This window comes from Ixodes scapularis, unplaced genomic scaffold, assembly GCF_016920785.2.
Source record: "Ixodes scapularis isolate PalLabHiFi unplaced genomic scaffold, ASM1692078v2 PGA_scaffold4__175_contigs__length_147842914, whole genome shotgun sequence".
Classification (NCBI taxonomy): Eukaryota; Metazoa; Arthropoda; class Arachnida; order Ixodida; family Ixodidae; genus Ixodes; species Ixodes scapularis.
The window spans coordinates 22,013,838-22,028,106 of record NW_024609879.1 but is presented as its reverse complement, the minus strand read 5'-3'; the positions used below and the strand labels follow the sequence as shown (position 1 = coordinate 22,028,106).

Below are 14,269 nucleotides of genomic sequence, written 5' to 3'. Positions count from 1 at the left end.
GTTTTTCGCTATGAAGTGGCGTGGGCGTGCCACGAGCGAACACGAACATTCTTTCGAGCAACCAAATCCTGTCGCTAGCTTCGATTAGCTACGGTGACTTTGATTGAGCTCGTGAAAACATCGCTCTGTTGCCGATTGTGACTCATATTTCAGCCCAAAGTTCGTAGAATGGAGGTTTTTCCCTCGCCTTCCCAAAGGCGCCATTTGTTTTCTACAGTTTCCCCCAAAAATCCTCAAACAAAGTTTGCTTTTATGGTAGTAAAGATTGCCACCCTGGGACGCAACGCTGACCGGGGAATGACCTACCACGACAATGCAGGTTTGAGTGACAAGAAAATAGCAAAGAGAAGAAAATGATAAGTGGACACACACAAAAAATGACATTTTGTTTTGCTTTTGTATATTTGACCCTGCTACGGCAAAACGTTGAGGTTTTCTTTTGTTTATTTTCTTTTTGTCGTAAGTCCTTCACTTATTGCTCTCGCGAACACTGTTCGTAGGAGAAACATTGATAAGCAGAGAACAGGACAGGAAACGAACTACGAGCTGGATGACCTCTCAAAATGCCCACAAAGCGTCTCCCAACGTTGAGTGCCTTTCTGAATGCAACCTACTTCAAGAAGGTGCAACCACTGTCGTGGCTATTATGTAGCTTCTCTCTGTTATTCATGCACTCATATCCGTATCATTAGTTTGTTTATATTCAACTTCCCATATAAGGAGTATGGATTGTAGTTAAACGATGCGTCTAAGGTGCGCCGCAGGACGTGATATTCAGTTATCTGACTGTTGCCCCCATGGCTCGGTGTTTACCCAACAGGCCTGTGCACATGCCCACAGGCCGTGTGGGAATGTTCATGTAATTTTCTCTATAGAGCACGAGGCACGATGTAATGCCAAAATACTAATATTAAATGAAGTGATGTTAAGCGCAGGATCACTCCCGAAAGCAGTCGTCAGAGGATGCGAGCTTGGGGGCTTTTGTACTGACCTGGGAACCGTGCATGCTGCATTGTTCAAGTAGGCTGGAGTGGTAACAAAAGAGACTCTCCACCCCCTCACTGGAGAACACGAACTCCAGCCGAACGCTGACGCCACGTTTGGTTATGTCAGCCGAGCGCTGAGTCATTGTATTCGTTGTCCCCATCCGTTCAGTTCTAAACCATCTTGGTTTTAAAAGCGCACAAAAGACGAGGACAGAGTAAGAAACACAAACGACGGACGAGCCACCTGGCTGTCCACTGTGACAGGTGCGGCTGCTCTCCAGCGTTCGGTGACACAAATATTTTTGGCACGTATAAAGAACAGAGGGCGAGAGAGATCTTGGAGGCCTTTTAGATACCTTCTGGGGGAGAGGGATGCATAAGCCAACCCTCCCTTGCATTGACTGAGGCCGAGTTGGCGTTTCTAAAGACAACGACACGTGTCAACACGTAAACATCGTGATTTTACAGTTTTTAAGATGTGTAGTTTGACAACAAGGAGCTGCGGTGCGCATGAGCGATCTGGGGGCAGGGGCGGGATGCTTTTTGTGTTTTCTGAGGTTCCAATAAAACCTATCAGTTGCGAGAGCGCTCGTCCGTCCTTTGTGTTTCTTACTCTGTCCTCGTCTTTCGTGCGCTTTTAAAACCAAGATGAATAACTACCAACTAGCCAAACTTTCCACTCTACAAAACTTAACCGCTTGGGGCACCACGGTCTCATCTCCTCTCCAATAGCTAAAGCGACGTCTATCTTGTCCCAGAAATGTTTTGTAGCATGTATCAGTGATATTGCCACGCACGTTACCGAGCGAGCGCGTGGCCGAATGGCTACAGCGCTTGGCTCTCGCGCGGAGGCTCCGGGTTCGATTCTAGAAAGCGGACTCCTGTTTTATTTATTCTTTCAACTTGACAATCTCGGAAGTTCAAGAACCTTGTCGTCTGATCGAGTTACGAATGTTCAACGCGGCGAACGTTCTACGCCGAATGCTCCAAAAGCCCACGCGTGTACAAGAGGTGCTCCGAGTAGCGGTCCGGAGTCAGTCTTACCCCAGTGCTCGATCCTGCTGTTACGCCGACATCGACGCCTGCGACGCTAGCCTTTATCTATTGTTTTGGGCACAAGTTCGCCCCATTAAACGATTAGTTTCTTCAGTTATTCGCCACCTCATCATTTGTCATTCGTGACAATATCCTGCTCCTTACAGTTGGACTGCATAAAATAGCCCTACGATACTTTTTTTCCGTTTTGTGTTGTTGCGTGCTAATAAACTATTCCGGTAAACAAGATTTGCGCAGCTGTATAAGTGCCGTTGTCACTGACGTCGATACAAATTACGCAATGTGCAAGTATCTTAAAAAGTACTTAAATTACATTTCTAAGTATTTGTACTCTTACTCAAGATAGTTTACAGTGAGCGTAACTTGAGTAGTATTTTAAATAATTTATGAAGCATGTATTTAGTGACTTAACTTAAATACTTCATCAAGTATTCTGTCCAACGCAGCGCGGTATCCAGCACTACCGAGAACGGATCAAAGGCGACTCCAGCTACTCCTGTCCGTTTGAATTCGTCTGAAGTGCTTTGATGTTTGTTGCTTAACCCCAAAAAGAAAGAAATGAGTACCATATATGAATTCAGATTTGTCAACTTAAAGTTAGGTAGAGATCAAATTAATCAGAATTAGTTCTGGGTGTCTTTTAACGCTGCACTTGACGAACCGGATGTGACTCCTTCACTCTTTAATTTCATGGTCTCTTCGCGGACGTCTCAAGTGTCGCCTCTCCAATACTAGTAGGTATTTAAAAAAATGCGTTGGAATTTGTTGTTTTGGTACGTGCAGCCATCTTTTGTTTGGACGATGGTGGTTTCCACTGGTTTGGCAAGACCGCGGCGCTGTTCCGACCGTGCCCTTTCCCTCCGTTCGTCCACTCGTTTGGTCCACTTTCCTGCATACGAGAGTATTTTATGGCTTACGTTAACCGGCATGCTATAACTCCCTATAGATTTTTTGACGGTACTTAGTCGTGATTAGCGGTAACTACACTTAATAAAACGAATGTTCACTCGATGGCTTCAGGCCGTCATGCACGTAGCAACTAAAATAAGGATCCCACGCCGGAGTTTCCGAAATCGCGAACGACAGGTTGCAGCCAAGATCACGATTGGTAGGTGAAATAGTAAACATTTTTAATGCGAAAGCATTAACTGTCCCATAGAGCAAACCGACGTCATCAGCTTTTGAAGCCGCGCCAAACGGCACCTTCCCCTCCCCCAATGGAGCGAAGCCTATCGTTTGTTGCAGAAATGCGATGGATAAACTCCCGTTGGCTGGCGCGCGTTTCAAGGAAGGAGAGCGCGCGCTCGGCCGTCGGCCGCTACCTCGGCAGTTGCGAAACGCGGTCGTCCACGCCACTACACCGCGGACGAACTAAGGGAGCGGAAGAACGACATTCATGCTTTCGCATCCACAACTCATAAAAAGTGCTCAGGTGTATTCGGAATCTTTTTTTCGTAATTAAACTCGTCTACTCCGAAACAAAATTCAAACAATGAAGGCGGTCCTCGCTGACTCTTTGCCATAGAGCCAAACAGGAACCGAAAGAAAACAGATTCGGTTCGTGACAAAAACGAAAAGGGGATCTGAAACCCAGGCATAACGCACCAACTTTTGTAGTTGAGTTGCAGGCGTGGACTCAGCTATCCGAAGCTGGCTCCACAGGTAAATTGCGTCGTTAAGTCGGTCGTCTGCGAACGCGCCTAACTTTGACTTGAGTGTACTTCTAGTGTTTTGAAAATATTTCGCTCCTATTTTTTTACAGGAATACAACTATGCCTTGAAACTGTACACGTTGAATTTGATCTGTTCAGTGCACATTCAGGAAACGTTTGCGCATTCTATGTGGGAGGCGCTGATTTGTCCTGCTAGTTTTAGAGAAGAAGGTCAACTTGGGATATCTACATATTTATGCTGAATATGTATCTCATGCTTCTTTTTTCTATCGTAAAGGCCTTCGGGCCATTGGTATGCACGCGAAAGGAAAACACTCAATCGAGTTGAATTGAATTGAATAACACATTGAGCGGAGGAGAGATGAATCACTTGGCCATATATATATATATATCACAAGTTGTGCATACATCAACGCCTATTGTTCCTTATCCTCTATAAATTGACCTATTCTTCTAGTGACTAAATGTAGAGAGCCTAGTTTTGAAGAGAGGGGGCAGCTGAAACCACGGTGGGCGTTCATAATTTAAAGTTCCCCTCGCCCCTCGACAACGCAGCATTCGCTGCGTTGTCGAGGGGCGAGGAGGAAAGATGAACATAGGCGGAGAATATCACAGGCGATCAAAACGTCATGCTCCTTACAGCGTTTATTCCAAGTGCGGCCCCTCATAAACAACGAAACTCACATCGAGCAGTCGGAAACACTGGAATCTAGGCACACTCTAATAGCGGGACAAATCCTCGGAAAAAAAGAAGGAAGACGTTTACAAATTTCTGTAACGCGAACTTAGAGCGCAGCTTTTGAGAACGAGGAGGGGAAGGTATGCCATCTTCCTCCTCCTACACTCCTCCTCCCCTCGTCTCCTTCTCCTCCTCCTCTTCCCTCCTCCGTACCCACCCCTCTTCTTCCCGCTCACCCTCCCACCCCCCTCGTCCATACACTCCCCTCCTTCTCCTCCATACCCTCCCCGCCTCACAGTTTCCCCACTAAATTTAGCTGAAAAGTTTATGCCACGTGACCTCAACACCAGTTCAGTTTCCCCGCTAGATTTAGCGGCAAAATGATGTCACATGACTTCATGTCACGTCACCCATGAACAAATTCAGTTTTACAGCTAGATTTAGAGGGAACATTGACGGCACGTGACCTCAACACCAATTTAATTTTCCACTAAACTCAGGGAGGCGGTTAAGCCCAAAGCGGAATCGGTAATTATTACCTTATTCAGTAATTTTTAGAGCCCTGCTCTAAAAATTACCGAATAAGGTACGTTTCGGATTATCGACACTCGAGTCAACTTAATTCGAGCTTAAAATCACTCTTGCCAATTATCTGAAGTTTTATCTCGAACCGCAAAAAACGCTTTCGTGAAAGAGGAAAAACTGTATCGTCTGAGCTTCCTGACGCGGAATGCTTAAATCGGAAATAGTTCCGTTTTTGAATCGGGACAGCTTTTGGAGTAACAAAATCAAGGTGAATTAAATCGTGATTTAAGTGACACCGGTTTTACAATGACGATTTATATCGAAGTGTACCCGCAAATATAATTCCCCCCACACACACACAAAAAAAGCCTTTTTTATTTACCGTTTTTTTGTAACGATGCTTTCTACCTGCATTTCTCTCGTATTTAACTCAAAGAATAGAAAAGCGTGAAGATTTCTAGGAAGCTGAGCACGAGAACAATGCAGCGTCCCCCTGGGAAAGTAGGAACGTTGAGCTTTATTTCTATCTTCCACTATGTTTATCAGTACCGACGTCCCGAAAAAATAAATAAGAACGAAACAAAAAAGAAAAAAAAAAACTAGGAAAGAAATGCCCACGATCCTTCGTTGCGAGCCAGAGACGCTACCAACTATAGTCGGTTGCAAGCTAAGAAAAAACCGGAAATGCCTCTCAGAGGAAAATGTAATCCCACGCCGAGAAACGCCAGCCAATCGTTTTCATGACGTCACGATTCCGTGAACCAATCGCGATCCTTTTGAAAAAAAAAAAAAAAAAAAAAAGATCAACATGGCTGCTGGCCTTAGCAACGCGACGCTAGTTTCTCGTGACAATTATTCTGCTTTTTTGCACCGTGTTTTACGTGCCCGAGGTTACGCCACGAAATCTTAATGGTATCGGCTTGCGTTTGCAGCAGTTTTTGCGCGACAACGTGAGAATCCAGCGACGCTATCGCCAACCAAAATTTCGAAGCGGGCGCGAGGCTTAGCACTGCTGAGAGGTATGTTAGACGGTATGTTAGACAGTATCTTGGACAGAAAATGAATTGGGAAGACGGTACATTGGACATGACTTTCTTTCTTTACTAAACAGCTATTTTGTTGACAAAAACGTATTCTAACTTATTTAAATGTCCTGAATGAATTAAATAAATATTGTAGTAGTTTAAGACACGTTTCCTGGAGGAAGAAAAAGCAGCGTTGCTAGCGAACTGCTTTCTGAACGGCGGAGGCACTTCAGATGGGCGCAATGCGCTTGTGGGTGGAGCTAAAAGATTGTTCTTAGGTTGCATCCGACTATAGGCGACGCGGGCACTTTTTTTTATTTATTTATTGCCTGTCTGGCTCTAAGAACATTAAACCCGCCAGTCACACACTGGCTGGCTGGACAAAACTAAAACTTTTTTAAAGCCGCCCACTTTGTCGAGCACAGGCATCCATTCAAGCTGGACACTTTGTCTGCTGCAAATAGAGGTGGATACTAGAGTATTTAATAGCGCAGCTCTTAAGGCCGAACTCCGCGGAGCGAATTATGAGACGAATTACTGACTAACTTCGCCCGACGGCACGGTGCTAGTGCCACACGCAGAGCAAAAGCCGCCGGGCCAAAATTCGACGATTTTTCGCGGCATATTCGTCCAATGGAGTCCAGCCTTTAGGCGCCCGTTTCCGGCTTCAACGGCGTCGCCGTCGGCGTCGGCGTAACCGCGCGTTGCATTATAAGACATTTCCCATAATGACGTCACTGGTGACCGCTCATTGCATTAATGCTGAATTAGAGCGCAGCTCTTGAGGGGGACGAGGAGGCGAGGAGAAAGGAAGGAGGACACCGGAGGAGGAGGATAGAGGAGGGGGAGAGGGACGAGGATCTGTAGAAGGAGAGGCGGCGGAGGAAAGGAGGAGGAGACGTGCATTGCTGTAAACGTCTTTCATTTTTTATCCCTGGATTTTAATATCACGTTCGTTTTAACCGAGGATGTAACTAAACGCTTACAAAAACAAAGAACTTCGACCAGTCGGGACGTCTTTTCCTCGCTTTTCTTTTTAAAAATAGCAAGAGTGCGCGTGGGTAGGTCTGATAGGCGCTGAAGATGCGTGGGAGCGGAGATTTCAAAAGCTTTGGATATGACGTCACTCCTGCTCTGTGAACGAAAGAAAGGGGGGGGGGGGGGGGGGGGCGGAGAGAGGAGGGGGGGGTGCTTGAGCGGTATATTAAAAATAATTTTCTGCAGCCTGCGTGCAGCAAATTGAAAGTAATTTCGATATTCGTCATCCTGGAGGCCAAACGAAGACAATTTAAGTAACTTTCCTCAAATACAGAACCACTTCCTTTTTCCTTTAGTCACCTTAAATGTGAGCTAAGCCTCAGCTAAGAGCACGACGATGTTGCTTGGAACGGCGCTCATACTACCTAGAGGACAAGTCCTGCGAACAACGTCATCAGTTTTGGATCCCGGCCTAATGGCAGACATGCTGCAGCTCGACGAGAAAAAAAGCTGCACGCGTCCGTCTCGATGTTGCTTTATGAGGCGCTCTGGCAGTGACGGAAACTAGGCGAAGCTATGTGGAGCCTCTAGTGATGACGTTTAGGTGGCAGGCCTTGTCTTCTATGTGGCACTAGGCCGGCGCTTCAATGGGCTAGCTCATATTACGGTACACTACGCTTGAGGAGTTTGCGCTTATGTTGTGATCCGCAACGTATCTGAGCGCACGTATTCACCGACGTCCGTTGGAAATATTTACAAAGTTACGCAAAATATAATAAAAAAAGAAAATATTACACATATCACTCATAGGTATGCATATATTGAGAGTGGGGTAAGATTGACAAACGCAGCCGTGGTAATAGTGTGAACGAAGAGGAAAAGAGACTGATTATGGAATCTGCATTAATGTTTGGGTAAATTAAAAACAACGAGGGCTGGCAGAATATGGGTCCAGTACTAAGGTAGCCAATTCGGCGAGTTGGTAAACGCTCTTCATTAAGGAAACAGCTCAAACGACGAAGTGAAGAAACACACACGACTGAATGAAGCTGTTCCAGTCGTGTGTCTGTTCGTCCTGCTGTGTATGCTTCTTCCCTTCGGCTTCGTCGTTTCAGCTGTCTTCATCATGTGCAATTGAGCCAGGAGCGGGGATCGAACCTGCAAGCTTCGCCTATCCGGGGCGACGCCCTAACCGATTAGGCCATCCCGGCCGTTGGTTTCGACGGACTAGAACTTTGACCAGCGTTCCGTGTACTCTTAGTTTAGAATTCGATTAAGTGGGTAGACGACAGCCGTTGCGGATTTAAAGCCCATGCTGGTTCCGAGTTGCGGCAGTGACGTGGCAAGTCATTCAAGCTTGCAAGTGTCGGAAAGGGCCCGTCTTTCAAGGTATTTAAAAAAACCATTCGTACCCATGGGGACAGGCTGCACCGTGTATATATTCTCCTTCCTTCCCCTAACATGAATAGAATCAATTCAATAATTACCGTCTCCTCATATATATATATATACATATATATATTTTTATTAAATTTTAATAAAAGACGAGAACACTTAAGACGGCTAGCCTGTAGGAATGTGAAAGCAATCCTATAAGCAGCATATTCCTACAAGCTGCGCGCTGCGCTGAGCCCGGCCGGGCGACCTCTCCGGACGCTGCCCGCGCGGGCTCTGCACAATGGCCGGCTGGCCGAGCCGGCCACCCTCTCCCTCTTACCGGCGAACGGTCCAGGATACAAGGGAGTTAATTCTTCGAGAGCGCGCGCCAAACCACATGGACCACCGTGACAGTGGATTCCGACTTCAACAAGGTGCTGCGTATCTGTGGCCACGACGCCGCATAATCTTCGGCAAGAGTTTCGCCGTATCAACAACGTCAACAGTCACATCGACGTCGCCACGATGTCGATGTCGATGTGACTGCAATAAACGGCGCCAGAAATGTTGCCGATAGTTTATAGGGCGAAAACATTCTTGACGAGGAGGAAGATCAGTCCCGTCGAGACAATATCATATTTTTGGCGTTAGTGACACCATATCAGAAAATTAGGCCCAGACGGAAGAAAGAATGTTGAGCGCTTTGCGAGCGTGCCTTGGCATGCCAGTCACGGGCGACTCGATTGTTCGGGCTCATCGTTTCGGAAGTTTTTTTTTACGAAAAATTCCGGCCTATAATTATGAAATTTCCGTCATTCAAACTGCGGGACCAGATACTTATAGCAAGATAAGCATTAAAAACGCACCGTATTACAATTAGCGAAGACTTTTTGCTGGCTACACGTAATGCGAGAAAAAGACTGCTAGAATTTTGTAATGCTAACGGATGAACGTTTAAGCTTAGGTACAACAAGCTGCACATTAACAACCGGTGTTACGCTTTCAACTCGACAAATGGCGAAGTCTACGAGCTAGGTCCTTCTAGTTTGCCTATTGTCTCTCCCGCACAGCCGACAATTCCCCAGACACAGTCATCTCTTACTCAAGATTCCGCTGAGGCGCGCTCGCCAACGAAGGATTTGTCGAGGGGTAGAGCTAGGCTGTCGCAGTTTTCCGACATCTCTGTTTTGTTCGCTAACATAAAAGTGTAATAAAAAAACGTGATGAATCGTGCTCCATCATTGATACTACCGATGCTGTTGTTGTTTTTCTAACCGAAACACGGCTTTTTGGGAAGGTACGGAACAGTGAACTCTTTGATGGGTCAAAAAAGTTCAATGTGTATCAAAATGACAGACAGAACAGGTGTGGCGGTAGCGTTTTGATTGAAATTGCTGAACGTATTATATTTTGTTCGTTTAAGATGGCGTGCGATATAGAACTAACCTTTGTCGGCATTGTTTTGAACCATAAGAAGTGGATCATGACAGTATGTGATCGGCCACCCTCACCTTCGTCATAATTTCTTGAGACTTTGCATGACGTCATTAACACCATAGTGATGCGGTATTCCAGCGCACCCATCTTCCTTCTCGGTGACTTCACTTTTCCCGTTCATAGTATGAATGTACTGACTAGAGAGTATAATTCGTTCATTAACTTGTGTCTGGATTTTAACCTTTCGCAATTAGTTTTTCATCCCACCAGAGTGTCTGCGAGGAGAGCAAGTGTTTTAGATTTAATATTGACCACTCACACTGAGCATGCAAGTGACATCGCTTATTTTCCAGGGATCAGTGATCACTCTATGCTACATTTTCTTTTCAAAATGTCGGTATCTAAGCCGACTTTCTAACGAAAGAAAATAAGCGATTACAGTAGAGCAAATTTTAATCAGATCAACAATGATATTGCAGTTTTCTTTGGCCAGTATTTATCAGACTTTTCAGGGCGCTCTGTTAATGAAAACTAAGATTTGCATAAAGATAAGTTAATCTCCCTTATCGACAAATACGTACAGCTACAAAATATACTTGAAAATAATCAGTCACCTTGGTTCACGAAAGCCCTGAAGAGACTGTCAAATGAAAAAAGCGCTTGTACCGTGCAGCCAAGTTTTCCTCGTGTGAGCGTCACTGGGCCGCGTATCACAGTTCTGTAGGAGTGTACAAAAAAGTGATTTAAAGCGCTAAATTTCACTTTTTCACACATAGTCTTCAAGACATGTTGGTACATAACCCCATTAAATATTGGAATACTACAAAAAGGTTCGTTTTTCAATTTGTCTTAAAGCTTCAAGTGGTGATAGCGTGCCCAGTGATGAATGTGCTAGCGTCCTAAATAGTATACTTATGGATTCGGTCTCTAACATTTGCGACATAACTTACCCTTCGATGAACTGTTCCTGTTTTCTGCCAATGGATGCTATCTTTGTTGATCCTGCTGGTATTGCAAAATCTATAGATAAACTGAAGTTATCATCGTCACCAGCAGTAGACAGTGTTATTCCAAGTTTTTGAAAAAGACGAAATTATACTCGTCTCTTATTCTTTCCAAATTGCTTGAACAGTCACTGCAAGATGGCATTTTGCCTTGTGATTGGCGGGTGGGGAAGGTGGTTCAAAATCAGAAAGGTGGCCATAAACATTCCCTAACAACTATCGTCCCATTTCATTAACAACCATACCATGAAAACTTCATGAACTCGTTACCTTTTCCCAACTCCTACATTTCCTAGAGTCGAATAATTTCTTTACTGAAGCGCATCACGGATTTCGTAAATTATGATCTTGTGAAACTCAGCTCCTATCCTTCACTCACGACATTCTACCTATTCTTGACCGACGTTCCTGAATGGACTGCATTTTCTTAGATTTCGGCAAGCCATTCGATAAGGTGTGTCACGAGCTGTTACTGATAAAACTTTCAGAACTTAAGATTAACCCTAACGTTCTCCCATGAATTCGGTCTTTTCTGAATAACTGCACACATGTCGTAGCAATAGTCACCGAAAACTCTCCTTCTGTGTCTGTGAATTCTGGAGCTCCTCAGGGGTCTGTTTTAGGCCCACTACTAATTTAATTTATATTAACGATCTTCCCAATGATGTGCCTCCATCCGGTTGTCTTTTCGCCGATAACTGTGTAATATACCTTGAAATCTGTCATGATTCTGACCTGTCTGCACTTCGGTCTGATATTAACTCTGTCTCTCCTTGGTGTGAATTATGGCCAATGAAACTAAACACTAGTAAATGTAAACAGATGAGAGCATCCCGCAAACTTAACAACAGTTCCTGTTACCACCTAGATGGCAACCTTTTGGAGCAGGTGGCAACGTACAAGTACCTTGGTATTCACTTAACGGAGAACCTTTCATGGTAACCCTATATTCAGTAAGTTACTACTAGTGCTGACTGCATGTTGGGCTACTTAAAATGCAACTTTTCATTGCACCTATTTCACTAAAACTGATCCTCTACAAAACATTCATCAGGCCTAAATTAGAATATGCAGCCTCCATCTAGGATCCCGGTCACGATACTCTATACTTCGTTTCAGCTTCGGTCCAGACGCAGCCAAACCTACAAGCGCGAGCTCCGGGCTTTCAGCATCCCTGCCAAGCACGCGCGCTCGTGCAGTGCAAGCACTGCTCTGTGCCACATGCTCGCGCTTGTAGCATCGGCTGCGTCTGGACCGAAGCTGAAACGAAGTATAGTCCCAGCATTGGAATTCATTCAGAATAGGTCAGCCCTTTCCATCGTTCTTAACTACCATCGTACTGCTAGTGTCACTTCGACAAAAAAAAGTTTATGTTTTCCACTTCTCTCCTTGCGACGTGAAATTTCACGCCTATGTCTATTTCACAAAATGTATTTTTATAATCCTCTTGTACGCAATCTCATGATTGCTTCCCCCTTTTTGCATTTCATCCCGTCTTGACCACCAGCATAAACTTGGAGTCCCAAGTTCGTTTACCACAACATTTCAATCTTTTTTTTTACCCCGCACAGCCGAGAAAGGAAACCACCTCCCCGGTTTTATTGCTATTATAACTAATACTAGCCAGTTTAAAAATTCCATCACTAACTACTTTAGCAGTGAGCCATAACGTGTTATTTTTCTTTGTTTGTTGTATATTTAATAGTGTTGACTTGTTACTATATTACTGTCTTTGTTTTATGTATGTGCTCTCCCCCTTTGTGATTGCCTTCGGGCCCTCAAGGTACCTTCAATAAATATATATATAAAAAAAAATAGTGAGGGCTTCTTTGCGGGGTGGCGTCCTTGGAACTATACGCGTCCCGGCAAATGTATATATAGGAGCCGTTTCGCTGGGAATTTCTTTCGCGTTGTTTCGCGGTTACAGACGCCGCCGGCTCCGCTCTATGAGAGAGTTAATAGGGAGTTTTCGTAGATCGTTTTCGCCGTCCCGCAAGGCCCTCCGCAACCCGCTACGATAGCGGGAACTCCACAGTCAAGGCTATCGGCGCGCAGGCGCAGTAGCAACTTCTTCGTTGCGGAACGCTTAGCGGAAAGGGCAGCGCGGTCTACGAAAACTCCCCAATGCCTTCGCATTATAATAAGCAACGGATTGATAATTCCCCAAGTGATTGAGTGTTGTGCTTGCATTCTGAAACAGTAACGTCAAGCGAGGAGCGGAGGAGATAACGACGAGAACGAGGAATGCCGTGAGGAAGGTGATCCCCTGCGATGTCCTGGATCCCAGAGTCCTTCCAGAAGAGCACTTGGAGAAGTTCGACGTGGTCCTCTCCTGCTTGTGTCTAGAGAGCGCTTGCCCGGACGAAGACACCTTCCGCAAGGCGGCGCAGAACGTCGGCAGTCTCGTTGGCGATGACGGCCTTTTGATTCTGTGTGGCGTCCTCGGCTGCCGCGAGTACACTGTGGGTGGAGTCACCTTTCCCTGCCTCTATCTGACGCCGGACATGGTGAAGGATGCTCTAGTGCGAGCGGGTTTCCAAGTCAAGCTGTGGCGTTGCCTGGAAGAGTCTGTACGCTCATCAGCGATTATCGAGTCCGCGTTCGTCGTCATGGCCGAGAAGCTGTGAAGCGATGCCCAGTGATTGGTCCTACGGGCATTCGCCGTTCAATTTATTTGTGCGTGCAGGTCAAATAAGAATAGCGCGGTTGCGCGGAAGCGGGATAACCGTCCAAACGTCTGATACTGGATTCGTCCCAGTTCATTGAATGGTGTTAGTTTGTTACAGAGATCACTACTTCGTACTTACATACACGCTGCTCCTGAATAAATGTCATTTTGTCGTTGTTTGCAGTCACCGCGTCTGGCTTTTTATTTTTTGCCGGGTCCTTTATAAACTAATTTCTTGCAACTGGAAACGCGTCCTCGAATCGGTTGAAGATACGTTACTAAAGTAACGCAATTTTAGTTTACACGGCCTTGACTTCCTTAATTAGGTTTGTTTTCGTCGGCCTACACAAGCTTATGCTTCAAATGTTAATCGCAGACGATATTCAGAAACCCCTAGATTGATTCTAACAATCGGAAAGTCGGATATATTTTTAGACCAAAAATAACATCGAACGTTAATAGAGTTTCTACATATCACATAGTTATCGAAGGGGCTTTTGAAATATGATTCATATTTCCTTAGACTCGTGAAAAAATATAGTTATACAATTATACGTTACTTTCATAATCACATATTCGGTAGACAACCACTCGATTTGAGGAACGCCGATATAGCTTTATTGAATATTTAGTTTCTCAGTTGTCTATGCCTTTCCTAATGTTTGTTGATTCGTGCTACCGCGCTTTGTATACCCTTATTTCAGGGCGTCGCTGAGGTCACTTGGAGTAGCAGGTGTTCGGGGAGTGGCGTCTTCATGCGCCTCAAGCCAACTTGACTTAAAGAGAAACTCTGCCGATATTTTCGATAGTCTTCGCTTTGGCTGGAAATCGGCACACCACATCAATAAACTTTTCTCAACT

General features: G+C 45.2%; 1 protein-coding gene across 1 annotated transcript in view; it reads left to right on the top strand.

Moving 5' to 3' along the window:
* Positions 1–13,395, top strand: part of LOC115315222 (nicotinamide N-methyltransferase) — a 35,524-nt gene extending 22,129 nt beyond the window's left edge. The window contains exon 3 of the mRNA XM_042293417.1: positions 12,941–13,395. Coding sequence (XP_042149351.1) covers positions 12,941–13,367 — 427 coding nt within the window. The 3' untranslated portion in view covers positions 13,368–13,395. The remainder of the gene's footprint in view (positions 1–12,940) is intronic.
* The last annotated feature ends 874 nt before the right edge of the window (positions 13,396–14,269 follow it).